Here is a 26,954-nt window from a genome sequence, read left to right as displayed (position 1 = left end):
GGTAGTTATGCATACATAAAATATGCATATTTAATTAGCAAGTCAGTAGTGATATTTCTGTATGTGACCAATTTCTGTAATAACAACATCTTCCTGTTTTCACCAGGTGATAACTAACGGACAATTAATAAATAGTGGGAAATGGTCTCATTTTAAAGACATGACATTCCCACTCAATATTGCTGTAATGTTAAATTTATAAATATAGATACCAAGAGTATGTCACTAACGCTAATAACCTACTTTGAGCAATAGTCAATCTCATTAAATTCCTGCAAAACAAATAACTTAGATATCTATTTGAAATGAAAGTAAAGCGTGCATCAGTGAGATGGAGCTAATGTAAAAATACTTCTTGGATAAAGAAAGTTTCAGTCTTAGTCTTGATTAAATGATAAATAATGTGGGAGAATTAAAGGTCCTTGGGAGTGATGAGCACTAAAGATAAAAATGTACTGAGTAACCAGTTGATGTTCAACCTCAAATATTTAACTGGGGAATTGGAGTTGGGACATTAAGCACTAAGAGGCCACTGTGTTTTTAAGGGGGAAAAGGAAACAGGATTTAATTACCACCGGAATGGGGAGAGAAAAAGAGAAAAGTTAATGCGGTAGATAAACTGATGGTTCTTTTAAATAAAGGTTATTAAATTCTATGGGCACTAATTATAACTATAAAAATGGTCCAGTGACATTGTCTTTAAGGAAATGTCTGCAGTCATAAGAGAGGGAGAAATGACCCTGTTCACGTGTACATGAACATTTCTCTTCCCTTTTCTTCTAACCGTAGCATTGTATTGCAGGTTATCAATTCAGAGGCTGGGGAATTAGGCACACCCAAAGGGAGTACGCATTTAGTTGCCAGCCATGTTTTGTGACTTTCTCTTGTGGTCTAAGCCCTTAGCCAGTGATGAGCTCCATATTCTGCACTTTCTCAGCTGAATTGCTATTAGCATTCATCAGATCAAGACACATAACACTGTATTTTAAAACCTGAATTCTGTTCAAACAAATCATAAATTATTGAAGACAGAACTCGTAAAACACGGTATATCTGGTAGTAAGAAATAACATAATTTAACAAAATAAAATTGTAATGCTTTTTTTCTAATTTCAGAAGATCTTTCCAATTGCCATTATGAGTGTTAAAATATAGAACATTTTAAAAAATAATTATTTTTGAGAGAGAGAGAGAGAGAGAGGACATAAGTAGGAAGAGGCAGAGAGGGAGAGAGAATCCCTAGCAGTCTCCTTGCTGTCAGCACAGAGCCCAATGCAGTGCTCGAACTCACGAACAGTGAAATCATGACCTGAGCTGAAATCAAGAGTCAGGCTCTTGACCGACTGAATCACCCCAGTGCCCTGAAACATAGAACGTTTTTTATTAAAGGCTATTTGTTAGGAGAAAAATGTTGAAATTTAAATATAAATAGTTCTTTTTGAAGGAAAGATGTCCAGGTCCACAACTAAGTATTTTAGGCATGCTTTAGAGACTAAGCAAATACTTAAAAGCCTGAAAATGATTCTTAATAATATTGTTAGGGTGCAGTTTTATCTTACAGTGGAGTGAATTCAGAATTTAGCATGTGAAGTGAAAGTCTTACATAATCAGAATTTCCCCTAGAAATCGCTTATCACCTGTAAAGTGTATATGTTTGTGTATGCAGCTCTGGATCAATGTAGAAATGTATAAATATATAATGCAATGAAATATAGCTTATAATAAATATATCACATATATACTTATGAGATTTTCAGTTATGTAAAGTGATTTTGTTATTTTTTAAAAAATGTTTATTTTTGAGGGAGAGAGAGAGAGAGAATGAGCGAGCAGGAGAGGGGCAGAAAGAGAGGGAGAGAGAGGATCTGAAGTAGGTGCTGAAGTCAGACACTTAACTGACCGAGTCACCCAGACACCCTGATTTTGTTATTTTATGTCAAGCACCTGGTTGAATTTAAGTAAATGTGGGGGGGGGGGGGGGGTTGGGGAGAGAGAGAGAGAGAGAGAGAGAGAGAGAGAGAGAGAGAGAGAGAGAGAGATACAGGTATAAATTATACAGGTACACAATATGTATATTTGAGTAGAGATATCAAGGAACTTCCATATCTTTAGTTGATTTGTACTAATATGATGTAAATCAAACTAGTTTGGCATTTAAGCATCTTAAACACAAAGTCTTAAAATGGATACACTTTTTATTTTTTCTGGCAGCCAAAGAGTGGGAATGTAGTTACGACTTTTAAGTGCACAAAACCAAATCTCTGCTCTTTGTGACACATTTTGGAGCTGGTGTTGCAGGGAGCTGGATAGCAGTTCTGAGGACGCTGCTTCTTACTATAACAACCAGTTGTGTTTTCCAGGGTAATGGGTAAGGCAGGCTAAGGCTGGACGGAATGCATCAAACTCAAGTTCAGTGCTGTTAGTGTAATGAGAAATACGGAGAAAGTTACACATTTCGCGTTGTATTCTAATTCTAGTCACAGTACCGGTCAGATGTATATTTGATACACATTTTGCCAGCACATGTTTTAAAAAGTCTCTCTTCGGGGCGCCTGGGTGGCGCAGTCGGTTAAGCGTCCGACTTCAGCCAGGTCACGATCTCGCGGTCCGGGAGTTCGAGCCCCGCGTCAGGCTCTGGGCTGATGGCTCAGAGCCTGGAGCCTGTTTCCGATTCTGTGTCTCCCTCTCTCTCTGCCCCTCCCCCGTTCATGCTCTGTCTCTCTCTCTGTCCCAAAAATAAATAAATGTTGAAAAAAAAAATTAAAAAAAAAAAAAAAGTCTCTCTTCAAATCTGGTTACGGAAGTATGAAATTGACGGTAATCATTTCTCTACTTACTGTCTCACCCCGGCAGATTATATTCAGCACCTGGCTATGATGACTTCTGCATAATAAAGGCTCATAAATGTTTGTTGGATGAATGAATATTGTTGCGTACTTTATTTTGCAACATAATGCTCTTGTTATATGGTTTGCAAAAATACGTATATTAATGCCTATAGCTCTTAGGCTCCAGTTCTTTTTGTGGCCTGTGTGTATTTATTCATTGAATCAGTATTCTCTGAGGGGCTTCTGTCTGCTAAGTCTTCAAGATTCAAGTCAAATAAAGCAAGTCCCCTCTCCTCAAGGAGCTTCCTGTCTAGCTAGAGGCTGGAGCAATGAATCCAGCATTACGGCAGATCTGGTGGCAGTTGCCTGGTTACGCGTGTGCAGTTCCTGTGGGCAAGTGCAGAGTTCTTGTGGGAGTGTGGCAGATGCGACAGCAGAGCTAAGCAAGCATCGCTAATAAAAACTTCCGTGTTCTAAGCATAGACCTTGGGAGTTTATCCTGATAGCTGTGGAGAGTGAAAGTGTGTTCATGCGATTGGACTTAGACATAGAAAGCACATTCTGTCTGCAGTGTGGAAGATGGACTGGAAAGGAAGATGGACATTTTAGAGACAAAAAGACTGGTTTAGGAGGGGTTACAATAATCGTAGGGGAAAGTGATGAAGGCACATAATACGACACCGTTCCTGAAAATAACCAAGAGGGGCGGGAATGGGAATAGGTGAAGCGGTAGAATTCACAGGACTCTGGTGAGTAGAGAGTCATGGAGCTGAATGAGAGAGAAGTCTAGGTAGATGATGGCGAGCCAGTCTGCTTCCCTCTCGCGATCTTCTCTAATGTCATACTTGCTTGGCAAAACCACAACCCTGTTTAAAATCTACATCTGCCTACTCCTCATGTACTTCCAAGAAACTGTATATGGCTGGAGGAAAACGAAGTGCCGAATAGGCTTCACAAGAAATTTATGAACCTCAAGTTGATACTTCCTGCTCACTGGTAATCATACCATGCTTTCCCCTCAAACCTTCAATACCTTCTTCCTCCCCTAATTCCCAGCTCATAATTTTATATCCTACTTTATTCCTGATGGAAGCAATCAGAGGATTTCCACAAACTTCACCAGCCGGCAGGGTTTGGGTCCACGTGTTCTGCATTCTTGCCTGTTGTCCTAAATCATGGTAAGCTGTCCACTACACTCGATTCCATTTCCTTTCATCTCCTTGAGGACTCAATCCTAGCAATCTCCCCTCTCTTATCATCAGCAGTGTTTTGCTTTTTACATCAGCCCACAAACATCCTGTTATTTCTCCCATCTTAAAGAATTGTCTTGACCCTACTTTTTCCATCTGCCCTGCCCAATTTCTTTGTTCCCCTTTGTAGAAAACACTTGAAACTGTTGCCTATACTTGCTGCTTCCAATCCTGCTCCTCCTATTTTCTCTTAAACCCACTTCAGTCAGGCTGTTAACCCACTACCGTTCCAGTAGAACTGCGTAAGGCAAGGTCACCAATGAGTTCCAATTTGCTCGATCTAATGGCCAGTTCTGCTTGTCCAGTCAGCAGCACGTGGTACAGATGATGACTCTCCATACCCTCTCCTCACTTCATTTCCAGGACAACAGCCTTTTGGTTTTTCTCCTGCCCTCACAGTCACCTTTGCTGGTTTGTCTTCTCCCTGGCTTCAGTGTTCAGGTGTTCTGGGGCTCAATCCTTGATCTTCATTTCTTCTCTGCCTCTATTTATTCCCTGGTGAGGTTGCTGTTTCAGGTTTTAATAAAACTTACATTTCCCAGTCCAGTCTTCTTTCCCCAAATTCCAGACCATGTAATCAATTGCTTCTTCTATATCCTCCCTTGATGTCATCTCAAATATAACACATCCAAAACAGAACTGAACTTTACCCTCCTCCCCAAACCTGCTTTACCAAACAAAGCTTTCCACGTGTCGGTTAATGGCTGTTCCTTCCAGTTGCTTAGATCAAAAACCATGCAGCATCCTTGAGGTTTTTTCTTCTTCTTTCTTTCTTTCTTTTTTTTTTTTTTCCCCTCTCACCAACCCATGATTAATCAGGAAACCATACTGGGTCTATTTTCAGAATATGTGCACAATACATCAAGAATCCTACCACTTGCTTCCATGGCTGCCATTTGGGTATGAACTGTGAGAACTGCTAGACACCCACCTAAATTCATTCTTCCTTTCTTTAGAAACCTGGTTGGGCTAAATCTCTCCATCTTTATCTATATGACAGCTCTCTTGTGGAATAGAAGTGAACTTGAATGCCGGACCCGTTAAACCTTCCCATCTAAGTTCCTCTGTGTTACGTTCCTTTCTGCTTGGATTCAGATAAAAACAGGGGATCTCGAAAAGATGGTGGCAAAGCTAAAAGATGGAAGCTGCTTGGATGTTGGTCTTCCTGACCTGAATACTAATCCATTAGAGATGTTATACAAGCAAGAAATAAACTTCTGTTGTGTCTAGTTGGTATATATTTAAGCCAATTTGTCATCGTTAATTATTCTGCCCCAACATACAGTAATCTCTCAGTTGTGTGACTGAAATAGTCCTTAACTGATCTTTCCCCTCGTAGTCTGCTCTCATCACAGAAGTTTCCTTTTAGAACTTCAGTCAGATCTCGTCACTTTTCTACTCAGAACCGTGCAGTGGCTCCCCATTTCACCCAGAGTAAAAGCCAAGTCCTTACAAGGGCTTCTGAAGCCCTATATAATCTCCCCATCCACTTTATTTTTTTTGTGCTTATCTCCTACTGTTTCCCTGTCTCTTCTTCTCTAGCCCATCCTGCTTCAACCAGACCAGCCTTCTTGTTTTTCACATACTCCAACTGTGCTCCTCTCTCCAAGCTCTTGCACCAACTCCTTTTTCTGGAATGTTCTTCTCTCTAATATTTCTCCTCATAGTCTTTAAGTCTTCTCAAGTCTTCCCTTGTCAGTAAGGCCCATCCTGGCCACTGTATTTAAAATTCTACTTTGTCAACCCCCCAGCATTTACAGTCCTTACTTATTCTACGTTGTTTTTATAACACTTTTCATTTTGTAACATACTGTGTAGTTTACTTATTTATTATCTTTATTGTTTATTGCGATATCCTTTTCCTTGAATATAAGCTCCGTGAGGGTAGGATCTTGGTCTGTGTCGTTCAACAGTATGTCCCAGGTGCCTTGAACAGTGCTTGACACATAAGTAGGTGCTTAATAAAGACATTGGTTATGTGAATGAATTGGGGGTATGAAGCATTTGTTTTATGTTTACTCTGTTTTAGAGGACTTATTTTGCTGGGTGGGAGCACAAGAGTTTGTTTCAGAAGTGGGAAGACAGCACCTGAATTGCAATTGTAGCTTCACAACTGATTGCTGCTATATGCTGACAGGCTATATATAGCTTTAGAACTTCGGGTTCTAAAAATAAAGGTTATCATGCTCATAGATCTCTTGGGTGTTGTGACCATTCGTTATTTAACACTTAAAGTATGCGGCTGGAAAGTATTGTTTTATGAATGCTGACTAGTCCTGTTTGTTGAATTAGTAAAACCAACTGTTTATTTTAAAATCAGCCTGTCACTCAGAGCCTGTTTTCACCTTATTTTACTTTTGAAAGGGCCCCTTTTTGGTGTCATTTTTTTGCTCTTGTTTAAAATTCAGTGTTCGTAAGCAATTGGGTAGTAAGATATGCTTCGATGTCACAATCTGCGATGCCCTAATGTAGAAGTATATTTATAAAATTGGAGATCACAACTACAATTCCAAAAAGAGCTCCTTTACCACATTAACTGTTACATAAACAGATTGGTGGTTTCTACCTCTCTATTCCCAAAACCTACAAGTTGCTTTAATCTAAGGTGGGAAAGTAGTGAACAAAGAATCTTGTGTTTTTAAATTTATCTGTTATCCTTTTTTAGTTCAGTCTATTAATAAAAGAAAGAAGAAACTAATATCAGGAAGCTGAATAACTGGTGTTTACCAGGTCACTGAGTAGTAATTACAGAGCTTGAAAAAAAAAACCCTGTAAATACGTTTTCTTCATTGAATTTGTGAAATCTGACAGTAAATAGAGAAATAACCTATTTGGCATGCTGAAGGTTAGTGGTTTTCTTGGCTAAGTCTAACATACAATGAAAAGGAAGCTGCGTTCTTAGCACTTTTCACTTTGATCTAAATATCACCAAGAATGCTACAGAATTGAGGGCGGCAGGTACCTAGAAGTTTATCTTACTGTTAATGGAGGATAAAAAATTAAACAGTCTTTGTAAGTTCTATAACATTTCTGATCTCTTTTTTCTCACTTCTTCCCTAGAAGTCATTTCCAGCCATGTAGTTATTTGATGTGTACTTACTCCTCCACTATGCTGGCACTGTTTTTTTTTTTTAAGTTGTTGTAAGTTTAAATTATTATGGCTTGTTGAAGCTTAACTATTACCCATGTTGATATTTTCTGTGGTATAAAGTGCAGTCAAAAAAACCTAGTAATTTAGAAAATGTAGTGAACAAAAATTGTACTTCAGTGGAAAACTGTGCATTGTTTACATGTAGCACATCCTTCCGGGTTATCCAGTTCCAGTCTTGTACATATGTATGTATGTGTGTATATATTTATTTATTTGGGGGGGGGTGGAGAGAGAGAGAGAGAGAGAGAGAGAGAGAGAGAGAGAGAGAGAGAGAATAAGTGGGGGAGGGGCAGAGAAAGAAGGAGAAACAGAATCTGAAGCAGGCTCCAGGCTCTGAGCCATGAGCACAGAGCCTGATGTGGGACTCGAACCCATGAACTGCGAGATCATGACCTGAGACAAAGTTGGATGCTTAACTCACCGAGCCACCCAAGCACCCCTCCATTTGTAGTCTTTGATTGTCCTTGAGCGGTTGTAAAATTCCTCCTCCTGTTCTTCCTCTCACTTCCTTCTCGCTTTCCTCCTGCCTGACTAATACAGGAAACTAAAATAGATCCAAAGTTAGAGTACTGAGTGACTTACTAATTCAGAATCTACCATTGTAGGAAGCAAATACCAAATGTGTATTTTTCTCCCTTTTCCCCTCTTCTATGTCTCTAAACAACTGAGCCACTTTGAAAAACAATGCAAAACAAAATCTTGACACAATTTGTACTTTGTGTGTAGACTTTATATATATATATACTCTAGACTGCTGCCTGAAAAAAATAGTAAATATTTGGCCAGGGTTCTGTTATTTCTTACAATTTCATATATGTATACCCTAACTTTTACAAGCATCGTATAGACTTCCAGACTCGGTTTAAAGTACCTGCCTCCAAGTACTATTTTTACAGTGGGAACAAGAAAGAGATAATGATTTTCTGTAACTTCTAACCAGGTCAATACCACTGTTAGAAAAGAGCAGCATTAAACATTTTGGAAATTTTCTGAATTTTCTGCTTCACTGTTCTCGTGACATTGCCTTCAGAATTACATGTTCTTTAAATTTGAATTTAAATTAGAAAAATTTGTGGGTGGGGGAACAACTGTTCTGATTTATAGTCATGGGATAAAGTTGCCTTAGTGAAAAAAAACTAATCTGAAAGGTCAGTCTATAACGTTGTAGAGGAGGAGGGGGGGAATTAACATTTATAATGCTTTTAGTGTTTATTTCTACAGTTTCCAGATTTCCTTTGGAGAGCAAGAAACATATATTAAACAAGCTCTTCTTGTTTTTGTGGAAAATAAGATAAGAAATAAGGCTTCTTTAATTTGAAAGAGTGTGATTGGTGAATTTGATTAAAATGTTTTACATATGAAGAAAATAGTTCTTGGTGGCTGGGTGGCTCAGTCAGTTGAGCATCCAAATCTTGATTTCAACTCAGGTCATGATCTCAGGGTCATGGGATCAAGCCCTCCATGTGGCTCTGCACTGTGTGTGGAGCCTGCTTAAGATTTTCTCTCCCTCTCCCTCCCTCTCTCTCTCTCTCTCTCTCTCTCTCTCTCTCTCTCAAATTATATGTATATATACATATACATATATATCTATATGTGTATATCTGCATGTATATATATACATATATACGTATACATATATATCTATATGTATATATTTGTACGTATATATATACATATATACGTACACATATATATCTGTATGTATATATCTGTATGTATATATACGTATAGATAATATATGTGTACGTATATATATGTATACGTATATATATGTGTATATATGTAAAGAAAATATATAACACTGTATATTAAAAAATAATCATTAAAAAAATAGTTCATTAGTTATAAAACTACAGTAAATGTTAATGTAACAAATTCCATTGATATTTCAAGTATTGTAAAATGGCGTCTATTTATTGAATTCTTGTACTTTGTACTTTATGTCATATTTAATAATGGTAGATTAACTTAAAACTTTCTTTCTCTGAGGTATGACAGCCAAGCTACAAAGCATTTTATGAACATCTTTTATTTTTAGTTGGAATCTTTTTTGTTCCCCTTGTTTGCCATTTTTCCTACCCATGATATGGTATCATGAAAAAAATGTTAACTAAACAGAAAATTAGAGAAAGCAAAGCAAATAATTCAACATAAGTACTAATTTAAAATCAGGTCTTACTTAGTCATATTGATGTCAGACTGTAAAAAGTCCCTCAACTACTATTATGAACTTTATTTTTTTAAATTATTTTTTTAGTGGGGCGCCTGGGTGGCTCAGTCGATTGGGCATCCGACTTCGGCTGAGGTCACGATCTCACCTCCCCCGTTCATGCTCTGTCTCTCTCTGTCTCAAAAAAAGTAAACGTTAAAAAAAATTTTTTAAAATTATTTTTTTAGAAACTTAGAAGCTTATGCTTATACAAATGTTTGTATAAGCATATAAATACATTTCTATTATTGCATACGACATTTAGATTCCCAGTTTGATGTATTTGAAAGTAAATCAGTTGGGATCATTAATAATCATTACTTATATTACTAACCCTTTTTTATTTGATTATGTATCAGAGTAATGCTATCCTATGAGTTTGAAGAGACTATTCCAGCTCACCACCTAAGTATTGACATCTTAGACATCAGCAAAAATCTAAATGCTGTTGTAGGGAATGAAAAACTTCTCCTTTATCCTCTTAGGTTCAATGCCTGGGGGCAACAAATCGAACTGACAAAAGAGAGATTAACACTAGAAAAGTTCTGGGGAGGCTGGGTGGCTCAGTTAGTTAAACGTCCAGCTGTTGATTTTGGCTCAGTCAGGTCAGGATCTCAGAGTTCGTGGGATGGAGTTCTGCTTTGGGCACTGTGCTGACAGCCTAGAGCCTGCTTGGGATTCTCTCTCTCTCCCTCTCTCTCTGCCCCTCCCCTGCGGGCTCTCTCAAAACAAATAAACTTGAAAAAAAAAAGCAAAACAATACAACAGGTCTATTTCATATGCACACAGGAGGGAGGGGCTCACAGCAGGTAATTGAAAACCCCAAAGAGGCAGTTTCACCCTATGGCTTCTATACCACTTGAACAAAGGATGATGAAGCGTGCTGAAGAGACCAGACCGAAGTGTTTTGGGCTTTAGAGGGGTTAGGGTGAGTTGTGGGAAGGGGACTGGGAAATGTTTAGTAAATAAGGGTTGTTTGGTAAGGTTTATTATGCAGACTCAAGTCACCTCAGATGATAAGAGTTGTTCCCCAAGTCATTGTGTTTTTCTCTCCCTGTTATCTCTTCCTTGTTGTAAAGCTATCCCCCCCCTTTACAAAGGGAAATTTATGCCCTGCCTTGAGTTGGAAAGGGGGCAGGCTAATTGTTTCTTCCATGCTCTCTGTTTCTTAATCGCCTTCAGTGCAAAATAATCCTTACCCTAAAATGGCATATTCTGAACCCCTTCACTATCTAGATAAGAGAGAAAAAGAATTAGTTTAAACTTGTTTTATTTGATATTTCCATTATAGAAATGCAGACAAGGTGCAATGGGTTTGTCAGTTTTATTTTGGGCTTGTTGCATATTTTAACAGTAATATTAATCATCCTAAGGAAATTACCTAATTTCCTTTAATTCAAAAAATCTTTGAGTAAAGCAAAATAATTACTCAGCAATGTAAAACCTAATCATTTGTGTTACAAAGATGACTATTTAGGCAATCAGTGGAAGCTTATTGTGCATTTAACGTAGGACATAATCACTATTTGTCTTGGGTTGTAACACCATTGGATTGCTACACCATTTATGGCCACCAGTTCCTCAGCCACGCCACTTTGTACTTGTTGAGAATTTTCATCCATGAGTAGGGTGTATTCAAGAACTTTCCTTTCATTTTACTTCATTCCCATAGGCTTGATAAAGAGCTTTTACCTTCAGCCAAAGATCTTACGATTTGAGGGACTCCATTGAGGGAATAGATCCTAATGTGTCCAAGACTCTAATATTAAATTACACAAAAGTTAATCTTGATTTCTGCTTTTTAAAGGTGATATCGGCTATATCAGCAATGCATGAATGCATTCTTTGTTTAAAAATTATATTACAGGGGTGCTAGGGTGGCTCAGTCGGTTGAGGATCTGACTCTTAATTTTGGGTCAGGTTTTGATCTCAGGGTCATGGGATCGAGCCTCATGTTGGGCTGTATGCGGAGCATGGAGCCTGGGTTAAGATTCTCTCTCTCTCTCCCCCTCTGCCCTTCTCCCCCACTTGTGCTCACTCTCTCTCCAATAGAAAAAATTTTAATGTATAAAAAAGAAATAAAAAATTATATTACAGATAATACTAAAACCTCTCTTTTGCCTTTCTAATGGGCCTATCAGTTCATTTCCTCCCCAACCGTCCTGGAAGGAAACCACTGGAATTTGGTATATATTTTTCCACAACTCTATAGATCTATGAACATATATTAAAGCGTTACATGTAAATGCGCTTTTCCTAAATGGTGTCATACTGTATAATTATTTCCTAACTTATGTTTGCATTCAATGGTTTGTCTTGGTGACTTCTTCATGTTAGTCCCTGTAGAGCTACACATTCCTCCAAGCTGTGCATTTACTATAAATCAGCTTACTTATTCCTCTATTGGTGTATGTTGGCATAAATATATTTATTTTCATTTTTAATTTTTTAGTAAAAATTTTAAAATTCTGTAATTTAATTTTTTAATTTTTTCTTTTTGAGACAGAGAGAGAGGGCACAAGTGACCAAGGGGCAGAGAGAGAGAGAGAGGGATAGAATGAGAGAATCCCACAAGGGGCAGAGAGAGAAGGATGGAGAGAGAGAGATTGAAGCGGGGCTCACCTGGGGCTCGTGCTCACCCGACATGGGGCTGGAGCTCATCCAAAGCACGGTACGAGTTCACCCGACGTGGGACTCAAACTCATGAACTGTGAGATCACAACCTGAGCCAAAGTCAGTTGCTTAACAACTGAGCTACCCAGGTTCCCTATTTTTTTTTTATTTTTTTAAATTATTGAAGTGTAATTGACATAGAATGTCATTAGTTTCAGGTATACAGCTTATTGATTCAACAAATCTGTAGGTTACTCGGTATTCACCACAATAAGTGTAGTCACCATCTGTCACCATACAACCTTACTACAATATTATTGACTACATTCCCTATTATCTCCATGACTTATTTTATAACCGAAGTTTGCACCTCTTTATCCCCTTTATCTATTTCACCCATCCCCTCCCTTTTGTTCCCCTCTGGCAACCATGAATTTGATCTCTGTATTTAAGAGTCTGTTCACTTTGTTTTTTAGATTCTGTTTATAAGTGAAATCATATAGTATTTGTCTTTGACTTACTTCACTTTGCATAATATCTCCATATTATTACAAATGGCAAGATCCCATCCTTTTTTATGGCTGAGTAATTATATATATGTGTAACTATGTATATATATATATATATGAATATGCTTTAATTACATTTATATATATAAGTATTATACTATATAATTATTATACATAATTATATATATATGCTTTAATTATATATATATGCTTTAATTTGCCACAAATACAAAATGCAAAATTTTGAGTTAGGTTGTGGACATTTGCATTTTCACAAATATCTTTTTTTTCTCTTCCCAAATAGGTTGAAAACAGACCAAAGTATTATGGAAGAGAGTGAGTATGGATTATGAGAAAACATTTTATAGATTGGAATATGTAAGAGAGGCAGGTAAATGGATGCTTTTAGTAAAAATCAAGATGAAGGAGGTATTCAAGTTTGAGTTAAATTGTTTTTTTCATTAGAAATAGAATTCTTCTAATTAGTGAAAATATGGAAAATAAAGATAAGTGTAGAGAAGAAAAGAGCATGGAAAAATGTATATATGGAATGATGTTAAAATACAGATGCAATTCATATAGATAAGTAATACTGGATGTGTATGAGGAAAATGTATATATTTGTGTGTGTATGTATATATTAAGTGTATCAATATATATTCACATATGTATGTACAGTGGGATGGGTGGCTTTTTGTAACACTTTTCTTTATTGTCCAAATTTTCTAAAAGTGAATTTATGCTGTGCAGAAATAACTAATGTTCACAATTTGAAATATTACCTTCTGAGGCTCTGTCTTCCTAATGGTTTTACAACAATTAGGTATTACAATTTTACAGCCTGATTTTTCCACTTAATATTAATAATGAGCATTTTTCTATTTTATGAAAAATGTAATAATTTTTAAAGTCCTACTAGTTTTTCTGAGTATATATATAAAAAAGAGAAATATAGGCCTTTGGAAAGAAAAATAAAAATCACCTACAAATGAAGAACCCCATCATTCTTCAAATAAAATCATTTGTTTTTCAAGACTTATGATCGTATCAGATAAACGGTGATGTATATAGCAAATATTTTAAATTTTTTCAAAATTCTGTCTAAGTTTTCAAGACTTTTGTGACTAGAACACAGACACATAAGTTGGGGGGAGACACTGCTGGTTTTTATAGTTGTACCATGATTTCGTCACTTTGCTGCTTCTGGCATTTAGTTTGCTTTTAAACTATATTATTAAAAATAACACCATCAGAAACAGCGCATAAAGCTTTTTCTGGGGTTGAAATTTTGGTTCAACTGATATGAACAGTTTTATAGTTCTTTAAATACCCTTGTTGTCAAGTTCTTTTCCAAAATTTGTGTCCTTTAATGAGATTTTCTTTTAAATTAATTGAGCTTTTAAAAACAAATAAATACTAACTTTTACTAATTTGATTAATTAATGTCATTTCAACGTAAAACAAAATGCCAGTATGCTAATCTAATGGAATGTGCAACCACCAGGGACAGGTTACCATCTTCTTGCCTCCAGCAGAGTCTGATGGACCTGGTTCTGAACGACTGAGGAATATATGGGAATAAGGAATTCCTGGAATCTCCTTTCAGACCTAGCTGCCCTGATTGTTATGATTTGAACATTTGTATCATGAACTGTTTTAAGACTTGAATTGAGAAAGACAGAACTGTTCCCCCGAGAAAGACTCCGGAAGCTCAGCACTTACCCGCTAGTATAGTTCCTAAATTATTAAGGTGCCGTTTCAGGGCCTTTTAAATGTATCATTCCATAATCAAATGACGTTTGTTTCTTTCATACCAGTAAAAACCGCGGTTTCACTTGAGCAGTCTCTCAGTTCACTTATCCTTGAATTACTGAAAGGATGTAATGTCCGTGTAAGTTCTCTGTAAATTGTAAGTCACCATACAGATACAAGGTGGTTTTTAGTTTTTAGTATTAATCAGCAGTCACCGCTAACATTTTCCTTCTTTGTCAGTGTTTCCTGTCCGAATACTATAAATGAATCCACTGCCTTTGTGTAAAGAATGTGTTATTTATGTTTTTTTCTTCGTGCTTTTTTTCCACGTTAATCAAAAATAGGGTTTTAGCAGGGAGCGAAAGCAAGTATTCCTGTTGTTTGCTTTTGGCTTGAGTATCCAGTGATGCAGATTATGCACATTATTGGGCAATCATGCCAATTAAGGGCAACCCAGGGTCCTGGCAGCTTGCCAACATAGACTGTGAGCCAAAATTCTGGAGCAGTGCCACTAGCGTGAAGGAAGGAAATGGGACACATTTCTGTATATTTTTTAGTACGTCCATATGGTCAGCTGGCTACATAAGAAGGAAATTGTCCTCTTGAGAGAGGTGGTTTGATCTTCCCTTAGATGGATGTGAATTTTGATTTCACAATTGTTAAATGGATTGGAGAACTACTTTGGTGCGGTTCTCGTTACCGCAGAGAAGCTGGCCAGGAGCCAGGCCCAGAGAAACACAAGCAGAGTTAAACCCAACTGCTCCCCTTCGATTATATGGCAGTACTTTGTCTAGGTGGAGGGATTTGTTTTATCTTGCTTTATTGAGAAAGGTGGAAAGCATTCAGTTTCTGAAATGACTTTTTTCTTAGGTTTCACGGCATGATCTCCCGAGAAGAAGCAGACCAGCTCTTGAGTGTGGCTGAGGGGAGTTACCTCATTCGCGAGAGCCAGCGTCAGCCAGGAACCTACACTTTGGCTTTAAGGTTGGTCATGGACCTGTAATTATAACTGTGCTTCATTTAAAACCCTCTTAATAGAGGGCTTTAAATTTTAAAAGCATCCAGCATGTAATTGAATTGGTTCTTGTTTTCTTGGGACCTAATTACCATTTTAATAGCTTTGAGACCCTTAAAAAATTCCTCATGAATGGTAGCACTCAGTAATTAAGAATTGAAAAACTTTTAAAGCATTTTTATTGTAGCTGCTTTCTTCTATTTCATCTTACCCATTCTCCCCCGTCTGTCCTGCTGTGTCAGCTCCCATCTATTTCTTGAATAAGGAAAGGAGCTAAGAAAAGATCTTTGTAACTCATAAAATTAAAGCCAATATCATTTCTCTTCCGATGGCTTTTGGCTGAAGCAGCTTTTCTTGAGAGCTCTTGGCTCTTTCCTGTCAACTAAACTTTGCCTAGTATTTTGGCTGTTCTTAGCTTATAGTACAGTGCCCAGAAACAAATATTTCCATTAACCCTGCAATAAAAACAGAACAGTAGCTTGCTTATCCATTGGGCTTACCTTATGTCATGCCTCGACCCTCATTTAATCTTCTCAGCAACTCTAGGATATATGTTCTGTCACTATCGCCACGTTGCAGATGAGGAAACTGAGGACCTAGTGATTGAATAACTTGGCCAAGGTCATACATTTAAAAATTTGTGTAGCTGGTACGTGAACCCAAATAATCTGGCCTCAGAGTCTGTGTTCTTACTCATTCAACATTGCTGCCTCTCCAAAGGCCTGGAATATTTACCCGTTGTCTTTGTTCATTCATTCATCTATTCTTTCGAAAAGACTTAAAAGTAGAAACTTCCTAAGAAAAAGGTCAAAGACATGACAATTTCCTTTGGTAGCCACTAGGAGAGAACAGAAAGATGATGTTATTGCTGTAATATGAGCGTGTCGAATGCTTTCTCCAATCAGTCATGCCTGTTTGAGCGAGCAGGGACTGCTCTTAATTTCATCCACAAGACTTAATCTTTCTGACAAGGAGAACAATGTAATTCAGTACTTTTTCGTACTGAATTCTGGATTAATTGTGTACTTGCAGAATAAAGCTCATTGCATGCGTGGAAATCGGCTTTTTATGGCAAATTATAAAGTGTAAATCCCCCTTCAATTATTTAATTATATTGTTCTTCAGGTTTACATTGTGGCATACAGGGGAAAAAAATCTGGGCTGGGAATTCAGATAGTTATTTTATTACCACTAGATGAACTAAAGACTGATTTGGCATAAATCGTACAGAACTTCCTAAAGTCAGTTTTTCCCTCTTTCCACTCATAACATTTTGTAATTCTAGGATTCTGCAACACCTCATTTCCAAATAGTCTGGTCATCTGTGTGTCTAGGGTAAACGAGTGTACATGTAAAGATTTACAGACCAGAATAACAAAGAAGGAAGGGTGGGGGTGAGGGGGGGACAGGTGTCTGCACAACACTCTTCTTCCTTTCCCCTTTATTGCCATCTGCCCTAAATCCCTTTGAGATCACATAGTAATTTACAGAACTGAATTTGAGCTCAGTCTTGCCTCATTGCCAGGTTCAGGTACTTTCCATTATGCCATTTTGCCACTCATCTTCTAGCGTGGCTGTCCCTCAGTTTTCACTGAAGGACATCAGTAAACACCCTAGGGTCAAGGGTTTGCTGTAGAGAAAAGTAGCACCCAAAGCCCTCAAGCTCTACCTCTTTCCCACCCTCTCACCCTCTCTCATGCTACTCCTGTCATTTTTGAATCACTTTCCATCTACTCCAGCCCAGGAAATCCTAGAATAGAGAATAGAGGAGATTAGATTGTTGGGAATGGTTTTAACTCATATGTCTTGGGGAAACCTGCAGCCTTCCTTTTGTTATTGAAAATGACCATAAAATTGTCACATGGAAAAGAAATAGTAATGAGTAAAAGCGGTGGTAGTGAGAGTAGGGAACTTGTGAGTACACATTGTGAGTAATTTATATGCTAAAATATGATCTTCCTTGCTTTGAGCTAGATGCACAGCAGGGCAGTGTTAAGGAGAATATGAAAATAAGTCGTATTGATGTATCTGATAGTCCCCGTTTCAACTGGTACTTCTCCCAATTCACATCAGCTTGTTTTGTTTTTAACGTAATGCACTATTTCTTCGGGAACCAGTTTTATAATTTACAGGCGTCAGCGTTCATTATGCTTTTACTGCGTTAACCGTGGGCCCTTAAGTTTGGAACACGTCCTTGAACGCAAGTTGCCCCATTGGCACCTCAACCTCATTGTGTCCAAAACTGAACTCACCAGTTTTACTCCCAAATATGCTGTAACATCTGTATTCCCTTTGTTAGCTGATGACACTATGATTTAGTCAGTCCATAAGACTGAAACCAAGACATCACTTTTCTTTTTTCTCTTAGCTCTATTTTAAGATGTTTGTAGGCCCTGGCACTACTCCCTTTAGAGGCCCTCCCCTCACATCATAGCAAACGCTATATCCCATATCAGATATATATTTTTTTGGTGTTAAGATTGTTTAGGTTATTTTTTTTTTAATTTTTTTTTTTTAACATTTATTTATTTTTGAGACAGAGAGAGACAGGGCATGAACAGGGGAGGGGCAGAGAGAGAGGGAGACACAGAATCTGAAACGGGCTCCAGGCTCTGAGCTGTCAGCACAGAGCCCGACGCGGGGCTCGAACTCACGGACTGTGAGATCGTGACCTGAGCCGAAGTCGGATGCTCAACCAACTGAGCCACCCAGGCACCCCTGTTTAGGTTTTTTTAAAAAATTAATGCTTTTAAAATTAACTTTAATTTCGAGTTTACCTTTTGTATTTGGGAGCGCACCTTTTTTTTTTTTTTTTTTCCCCTTCGTATCGCATAGCTTTTCATAGACCGGAAAGCCCAAAGTACTGTGCCTGTATTATCTCATGGTTAAGAGGACTTTTCCTTCTTGCTCATCTCACACGGCCAAACCCAACAGTCTTTTATTTTTTTCAGGTGTCTCAAATTTTACCCTTCTTTTTGATTTCAAGATTAGTGTAATAACTGCTTGGAAATCTCCCTCCCTCCAGCTTTGTTTCCTTGAATGTGTCTTACACAGTATCATTCATGACCAGTCTTAAAACCTGCTGCAGTAGTCAGCAAAGTTGTGGTGTCGAGTGGGGCACAAGCTTTCAAAGAACATACCTCCCTCCATCGCTGGCATCTCCCCACTACCGTGGAGCCTAATCCTTCACTGATGATCTTTGTGTAGAATGTGAGGTATTACATAGGGGGACTACGTATTGTGTGTGTGCTGTCACAATATCAGCGGAACATAATCAGAAAAGAGATTCCCAGTACACAGCGTGGGAGGTCTTCCGTAGTTAACATCTAACTTGCCTCTTGAGCAGCATCTTCTCCCACACCCCATCCCAGCCTGAATTTCAGGCCAGGTTTGTCTGGCTTTTTGGCCTTTGCTCATGTTGACCCCTTGGTTCCATAAAAATGATCGTTGCTCAGTGAAAGTTTTTTATACACTGAAGGCGTACAGACAGGCATCCACGTGAAGGTAGAATGCTGGCCCAAGCACTAGATTATGTATCGTGAAGCATGAAGTATTTCAAAGTGACTTTGACTTTGGAGTTTTCTGTGTATTGATGTTGACGACGTTTAGATTAGTTACAGTTTTAATGATATATGGCAAGTGCCACTTATTAAAAAAAATCTAAGATAATTGAAGGAGTTTGATTTGGAAAACATTTGTACGATTTTCATAGTTTTAGAACTAATTGTGTTTTGTTTTTTGTTTTTTAATATTTATTTATTTTTGAGACAGGGAGAGGCAGCATGAACGGGGGAGGGGCAGAGAGAGAGGGAGACACAGAATCCAAAGCAGGCTCCAGGCTCTGAGCTGTCAGCACAGAGCCTGATGCGGGGCTCAAACTCACAGACGACGAGATCATGACCTGAGCCGAAGTCAGACACGTAACCGACTGAGCCCCAGAACTCATTCTTTAAAAACATACGTCATTATATAATTTTTTTTACTAGAAGAAAAAAATTAGGTTCAGTGTTGTACATACAGAGTGATAAATGAAAAGGGATAGGACTAGCGCATGTTTTATATTGTCCTTTTTATTAAATGTAAACATATACAAATGAATACTTACAAGAAATATAAAAGTTATTAAATAACATGTTGTTATAACTGTTACATGCTCAGCCTATATTTTGAGAAAAGCCATTGCCTTTGGAGTCTCCTTTGTACTGTATATGCCTCCCCTATTCCTTCCTTTTGCTTCCTGTCTCTCGCACTAGCTAACGTACCCTGGTTATCATTCCCTACCTTTCTTTTAAAAAAAAATTTTTTTTTAATGTTTATTTTGAGAAAGAATGTGAGCGGGAGAGAGGTGGGGGTGGTGGGGTGGGGGAGGGGAGACACAGAATTCAAAGCAGCTCCCAGCTCCCAGCTGACTGACACGGGGCTCCAACTCATGAACCACGAGATCAGGACCTGAGCGGAAGTCGGACACTTAATTGACTGAGCCACCGAGGCGCCTCCCGCCCCCCGCTTTTCTTTAAAGGCTTATAATTTATGTTTGTATCCTTACATAACACATTGTCTAGATTTGCTCATTTTTGAACTTCAAGTAAATAGAAAACGTAGTATGTATTCTTCAGTTTTTTTCACTCCACATTGTATTCCTGATATTTCTTCTTACTGTAGAATATGGCTATAATTCATTTATTTTTACTGCTATATAGCCACTAAATAAATACAGTATAATTTGTTTATCCATCCTGTTATCAGTGGACAGGTGGGTGGTTTCTAGTTTGGTGCTGTTAAAAACAGTCCTGCCATGTGTAATAATCTTGTAAATGTCTCCTGGTATACATGAAGATTTTCTCTAGAATATTTACTTAGATGTAAAATTGCTACTTTCGCTTTATTAAATAATGACAGTTTTTTCCAAAGTAGTTGTGCTGATGTTTATTCCACAACACTGTATGAGAATTCCTGTTGTTTTCCTTTTTGTTTTCACTTAATACCGTCAGACGTTATGTGCGTCTGATGGTATCTGCTGGTTAATTTGAATGTCTCTGATTCCAAATGAGATTGAGAATCTTTTCATATTTATTTACTATTCACATTTTCTTTTCTGTGAAATGTGCACTCAAACCCCCTGCCCTTTCTTCTTTTGGGCATTTTCCTGTTGACTCATGAAAGTCCATTTGTTCTGGATACTAATCATTGGGTTCTATATGAATTGAATTTGTCTCCTTCAAGTTTGTGACTTGTCCCTTATTTCTATTTATGGTGTTTTTAAGTTTTAATTTTAGATAAAGTATATTATCCATTTACATTCAGCGTAATTACTGATATATTTTGGTTTAAATATTTATTTTCTATTTATTTTCTATTTAACTTAACTGTTTCATGTTTCTTTTTCTTTGTTGATTTATTAGATAAATGAATTTTTTATTCCATTTTTTTTCTCCCTGTTAACTTGAGCTATACATTATTTTACTGTTATTTTAATGGTTAAAAGATTAATGATTAAGATTAATGGTTAAACATGTGCCCTTGACTCGTTTATATTTAATATAAATGATGGCTTCTATCACTTTCCCGATACTGCCAGAAAATTAAGTCCCTCTAAATTCCATTTCCCTCCCTCCTACCTTTTGTCTTGTTACTTTTAGATATTTTATTTCTACATGTATCTTAAACCCTACCATACCTTATTATTGTTTCAACAGAAAACATTTAGTCAGTATTTTTCCATATATACTCATATTTACCCCCTCATTGTTTTTCATTCTTTCCTGTAATTTTGTGTTTTCTTAGAATTACCTTCCTTTTGCTTGAAAAACTCTTTTAGTATTTCTCTAACTGTATGTTTATTCAGGATAAATTATTTTCTGACTTTTCTAAAATTATTTTGCTTTCTGAACGAAATTTCTGACTTTTATTTCTCTGAACTTTAGTTTGGACATTTTCTGTTGACCTTTCAGTTTACTCGTCCTATATTCTGCTGTTTTTATCAGCTATTAAATCCATCCATTGAGTTCCTTGTTTCATATACTGTGTTACTTAGGTGCAGAATTTTCTTTCTTTCATTCTTCTTTTTTTAAGGTTCTAATTCTCAGATGAAATTTCCCATATTTTCCAGGATATTCTTGAGTAATGACTTATCAAAACAGTTGTTCGCTGCAAATAATGTAGAATTACATGAGTACTGCACCATGAATTCTTGGAAATAGTGAAATAAGAAGGTGAAAGACTAGTGCAGACTAATATAAGTGATCATATGAAATGATCTTTTAAATATTTGGTATCTGTTTTCTCATTGCCACTGCTGTACCTGCTGATAAGGGTGCAAACAATTTCTGTATGTAGGTCTAATCCCAACACATTCAAAACTAGTTTTTTCAACAGGTTTATCTGAAAATTACATATTTTTTATGGCATTGATGTGAATGCAAAAAGGTCTTTACTATCTCAACGAATTTATAAATAATATTGTGATCCCCAGTAGCTGTTTATCTTGTCTGCATTAAGTGTACAAGAGGTGAGCCGTTGCTCAGCTCTAGGACCTTACTATTATTCTTCCTAAGCTATTCATTTAATGTGGGGCACACTCGCTTGGATTCCATCCAAGAATTTTCTTAGAAATATGAAAACACGTCTTTATATCAATGTTGTGCATTTAATATGGTGTCGGGATTAAAGTTATGCATTACATTGATTTATTGTGCTCTGTGATAACATTGGTTCCCTTTGATATGAAATATCCCTTTTTCTCAGTGGCCTGATGTACTAAATTTGTTCATTTTTACTGACAAGAAATATATAATCTTACGTTTGTATTTTACTAAAACTAGAAAATAACGCTGGAAGAAGAAACATTTAAAATGCTAATTATAGGGGTGGTGGGATGGCCTCAGTTGGTTAAGTGGCTGACTTCCGCTCAGGTCAGGATCTCGTGGTTTGTGAGTTTGAGCCCTGGATTGGGCTCTGCACTGACAGTGAGGAGCCTGCTTGGGATTCCCTCTCTCTTTCTCTCTCCCCCCCGCCTTTCTCTCTGCCCTTCTCCCACTTGTGCTTTCTCTCTCAAAATAAACAAACTTAAAAAAATAAATAAAACACTAATGATCTAATCAGGAAACTGTTCAGTTAAAGTATAGGTTGAAAGAGAAGATGGTTAGAGGGAATAAGGAATTGAGATTTTAAAACATCTGTCACAAAATATGATTGCAATTCCCTATTCTCACTGTTGGAATTTTGGAAATAGCTGTAGTAGCTTAGACCTTGACAAACATGAGTTCCAGTTGCCTGACCTTATTATATATATTTAACCTCTCTGAGCTTTAGTTTCCTATTTGTGAAGTGGGAATTATAATCCCGCACTGGGCTCTGTACTGACAGAGTGTAGAGCTTACTTTGGATTCTGTGTCTCATTCTCTCTCTGTCCCTCCCCCACTCGTGCTGTGTCTCTGTCTCTCAAAAATAAGTAAATGTGGGGCCCCTGGTGGCTCAGTCAGTTGAGTGTCCGACTTCGGCTCAGGTCATGATCTTGCAGTCTGTGAGTTCGAGCCCCGTATTGGGCTCTGTGCTGATGGCTCAGAGCCTGGAGCCTGCTTTGGATTCTGTGTCTCCCTCTCTCTCTGCTCCTCCTTGCTCATGCTCTGTCTCTCTCTGTCTCAAAAAAAAAAAAAAAAAGAAAAAAGTAAGTAAATGTAAACAAAAATTCAAAATAGGTAAACTCTACTGGCTCAAACAGTAAATTACTTAAGGAAATACCTCATATAATGAGAAATTTAGAAATGCAATAACATGGATGATCAGTATCCCAGTGATGTTATCAAGGACTTATTATCTTTTTGTTTTTATTCATGGTCACTCACAACATCAGCTCCAATCTCAGGCTGGCTTTCCTTGTGGTCAAAAGGTGGTTGTCAGGGCATTTAGAGTTGTATGCCTCCTTATTTATGCCTGGCAGGGGAGGACAGGGGAACTTCATTTTTCTCAGGTAGTATGCATCCTTCCTTTAAGGTTGACCAGACCTCTCCAGGTTTCCCTTTTCCATCCCTGAGCCAATAATAGTATGCAGGGAAATGCTGTACCAATTGCTTGTCTAACCACATGGTTCTAGAGCTGGGAGATAGGGTCAGTCTCTTCTTCAAGATAAGGCTGGAGAGGAAGTCTGGATGACCAAACAAAATCTGGTTTTCTTTTCTTTTCTTGTTTTATTTTATTTTATTAAAAAAATTTTTTCTTAATGTTTATTCATTTTTGAGAGAGCGACTGAGCATGAGTGGGGGAAGGGCAGAGAGAGAAAGGGAGGCACAGGATCTGAAGCAGGTTCCAGGCTCTGACCTGTCAGCAGAGAACCCAACGCGGGGCTTGAACTCACAAACTGTGAGATCACAACTTGAGCCAAAGTTGGATGCCCAATGGACTGAGCCACCCAGGTGCCCCTCTTTTCTTGTATTAAAAGAAGGAAGAAGGTGGAGTGGGGAGAGAAAATGGATACCAGTTACATAATAGGACATAATAGGTATTCATTAAAGTAGTTTCCTTGTTAGAAAGTGAAGATCATTCTATGATATAGTTCTTCAAATCTTTCCATCCTGATCAGTCTCTTATTAAAGTAGTATATCCAATTTTAGCTTTGGTAAATAGTAAGAAAATATGGTATTAGCTCCAAAGAAAGTTTTATATGAGGCCAGGCACCAGAGTTTTGTAAATTCTGTTTTAATGATGTTCTGTTGGCTATACTGTTTTCAAAATTAAAAAATATATATTTTCCAAACTGACTTTAAAATCAGTATTTTAAAGGTGATTGGAAAACCTAATTATGTTAATATATAATTTTAGCACAGTGAAATCCATCATACTTTGACTAATATATACCTTAAAATATTTATCCCTGGTGTGTCACAGATGTATCAAGGCCTTTTGTTAGGGGCGTGGTCTTCATTGTTAAATGGGGGAATTAAAATAATCCTTCAGATAACTGGATATTCAAAAACAGTAGCATTTTTTGAGTTTCTGTATTCTGCCAGTGCTATTTACATGGGTCAAGAAGGAAGACATTTAAGTTGGCTCTTAAAGGTAGACTAGAAGCTTGCCAGGTAGAAGAATAGGATGTGACGAAAAACAAGCATTTAGGGAAGATCAGCCAAGGAAGTAATATATAGAACAGCGTGGAACATTTGGTGTATGGCAGGTTGCTAGGGCTTGGGGGTGCAGGAAGTTTGAGCAAGAAGTGTGCCAGGGAAGCCTGGTATTTCATGCTTAAGAATTTGGACTTTATCTGAAAGAAATGGGAGTCACTGAAGACTTTTAATAGAAGAGGGTGATGATTATATTTGTAATTTGGAAGGATCATTGTGAGAGCAATAAGAATAACGAGTGGAAAGTGTGGTGGGACCTAAGTTTTCCCAGAATCATTTCGGTAATTAATTTAGTAAGCATTTTTCCTTTGGCTACTGAAAACTAACCTTTGAAAGGGTTTCTAGAGGGGCGCCTGGCGGGCTCAGTCAGTGGAGTGTGCATCTTGTGATCTCAGGGTTGTGAGTTCAAGCCCCACACTGGGTGTGGAGCCTACTTAAAATAAAAGCAAAAAACCAAAATAAAAGGGTTTCTAGATATCTTATAGATTTTTGAAAGGCTTGTTTTGAGGAGAAATGTTAACTACAGATTTGGCATCTCCAAAGACATTTCTTTTGAGTCTGACTCATTTTAGCTTCTCTAAATTGGGAGAAGAGCGAGATGACGTATGTGCAAGAGTCTTGATAATCCCCAAATCCTGTATCTGGATATTCCAGAGAATGCTTTATACCCACAGTTCTTGCACTTTCCTGTTAGTTCTGTGCTGACCATTAAGATAAGAATTATTTAGAAAAACTTTTGATAATGGGGAACAAATGAGAATTTAAAAACTGAGAAAGCCATTATAATATGTTTGAACATACGTATTGTATTTTCTTTGAAAAACATTTTATCTGATAAATATTGAAATATGGATTCATCTATGTTAATCTGAAAAATGAAATTCATTTTTCGTATATGTATGATATTACACTGCTTAAGTAAAATTGTGTATCTGTTAGGTATAAATGTAAGCAGAGAGATGTGTGAACCCTTCTGGGGTGCCTGGGCGGCTCGGTCAGTTGACTGACTCTTGATTTCGGCTCAGGTCATGATCCATCCCAGAGTCATTGGTCAAGCCTCTGTGTTGAGCATGGAGCCTGCTTAAGATTCTCTCTCTTTCTCTCTCCCTCTCTCTCTCTCTCAAATTAAGTAAATAAATATAAAAAAATAAAACAACCTTTTTGAGTTGCCTGATTTTGTTTTTACAATGCATGTAGATCCCTTTTACAGTCACACACACAAAATTCAGTAGTGTTACTTTCATTTTGGGAAAAATCGGAGATATTAGTTGCAACCTTGGGTCAAAATGGAAGGTAATGAGTCCCAAATCTCTGAAGGTTTCACTCTCAATGGAATGTATCAGCTTATTTAAATAATTGGTCAGGAGAGGAATTGGTCAGCTTTGGGGGTAAGAGGGAAATTCTAGAAGATGGGGTCTGTGGAACAGGGGAATCTTGGCCAACACTGACAGCACTCTTCTCTACTATGGCGATCACTTTGAGGAACCATGTGAGTGTCTTGCCATTAAACATAATCAACTGGATTTCTTTCTTACAGTACTTCTCAGAGCCTGTGAGTATTGCTTAAGAACTAGATTGCATTTCCCAAATTCATTTGGTTATGAGACCCTCTTCTTGAAATCTCTCTGTGGAACACACTTTGAGAAATATTCCAGTAAATATTTGATTCACTCAGTTTCTCTTGTTTTGGACTCCACGCTCACCAAGCACTCTGATTAAATGGCTTTTCAAGTGATCTGTCTACAGGGAGAGAAAACTTTAAATACATAGTTTCAGTATTAAGAGCCTTTGATATATTTCTCATTTACAGTTAACAAATTACAATTAAAAGCTGAGAGTAGAGGAGGTAAAAAGAAGGGGAAAAAATCTACCAGGTTTCTTCTGTTTGGTGAGTTCAGATTGACACCCACCCCATTTTTTTCTCTTTTTCATACCCCTTTTGGATAAATGAACCTAAATGACTTCTTGCTAAAGTATTAAGCTGATAGAGAAAAAAAGTTCAGGGCTAATTGACTCACTGATTTGTTTTCTTCCTGTTTTCTGGTTGTTGTTGTCATTGTTGTTGTTGTTTTCCTGGACCGAGAAAGATTTACCTCCTGTCCAGAGAGTGTTCTGAAACTTCTACCTATAGCAACCAAGGAGTTTCTATGTATTACAGATTGCAACTCCCCCCCCCCCCCCGCAATTTTATTTACAGACGTGGCCTTTGCATGTTCTTACATCTTACTCTTTTTTTAAAACCATTTAAAAATTATATTAACACACCAGTTCACCCATTTAGGGTGTACAATTCAGTGTGTTTTACTGCATTCACAAAGTTATGCAACGTAGTCAGTTTTAGAACCTTTAATCACCCTAAAAAGAAACTCCATATCCATTTGTAGTCACTTCTCCCTTATTCTGAACCTTTCTAGCCTCAGGGAACCATTGGCCTACTTTTGTCTCTATAGATATATACATCCCGGGTATTTCATAAATAATACTTTTTTGTGTGTGAATGGCTTCTTCCCT

General features: G+C 37.5%; 1 protein-coding gene across 2 annotated transcripts in view; it reads left to right on the top strand.

Moving 5' to 3' along the window:
- The window catches only part of CHN1 (chimerin 1), a 206,456-nt gene that overhangs the window by 58,791 nt on the left and 120,711 nt on the right, over window positions 1–26,954 (top strand). Inside the window, exons 5-6 of one of the 2 annotated variants that reach the window (XM_086718934.1) lie at window positions 12,865–12,896; window positions 15,183–15,296. In XM_086718934.1, the coding sequence (XP_086575060.1) occupies window positions 12,865–12,896; window positions 15,183–15,296 (146 nt within the window). Of the gene's footprint in view, window positions 1–12,864; window positions 12,897–14,960; window positions 15,107–15,182; window positions 15,297–26,954 lie in introns of those variants that run through there. The other variant, XM_025927733.2, reaches the window with a different exon arrangement.

This window comes from Puma concolor, chromosome C1, assembly GCF_028749965.1.
Source record: "Puma concolor isolate L17-30 chromosome C1, mPumCon1.1.hap2, whole genome shotgun sequence".
NCBI classification, from domain to species: domain Eukaryota; kingdom Metazoa; phylum Chordata; class Mammalia; order Carnivora; family Felidae; genus Puma; species Puma concolor.
Note: the sequence above shows the minus strand (reverse complement) of the source record. Positions and strands in the feature narration are given on the sequence as shown.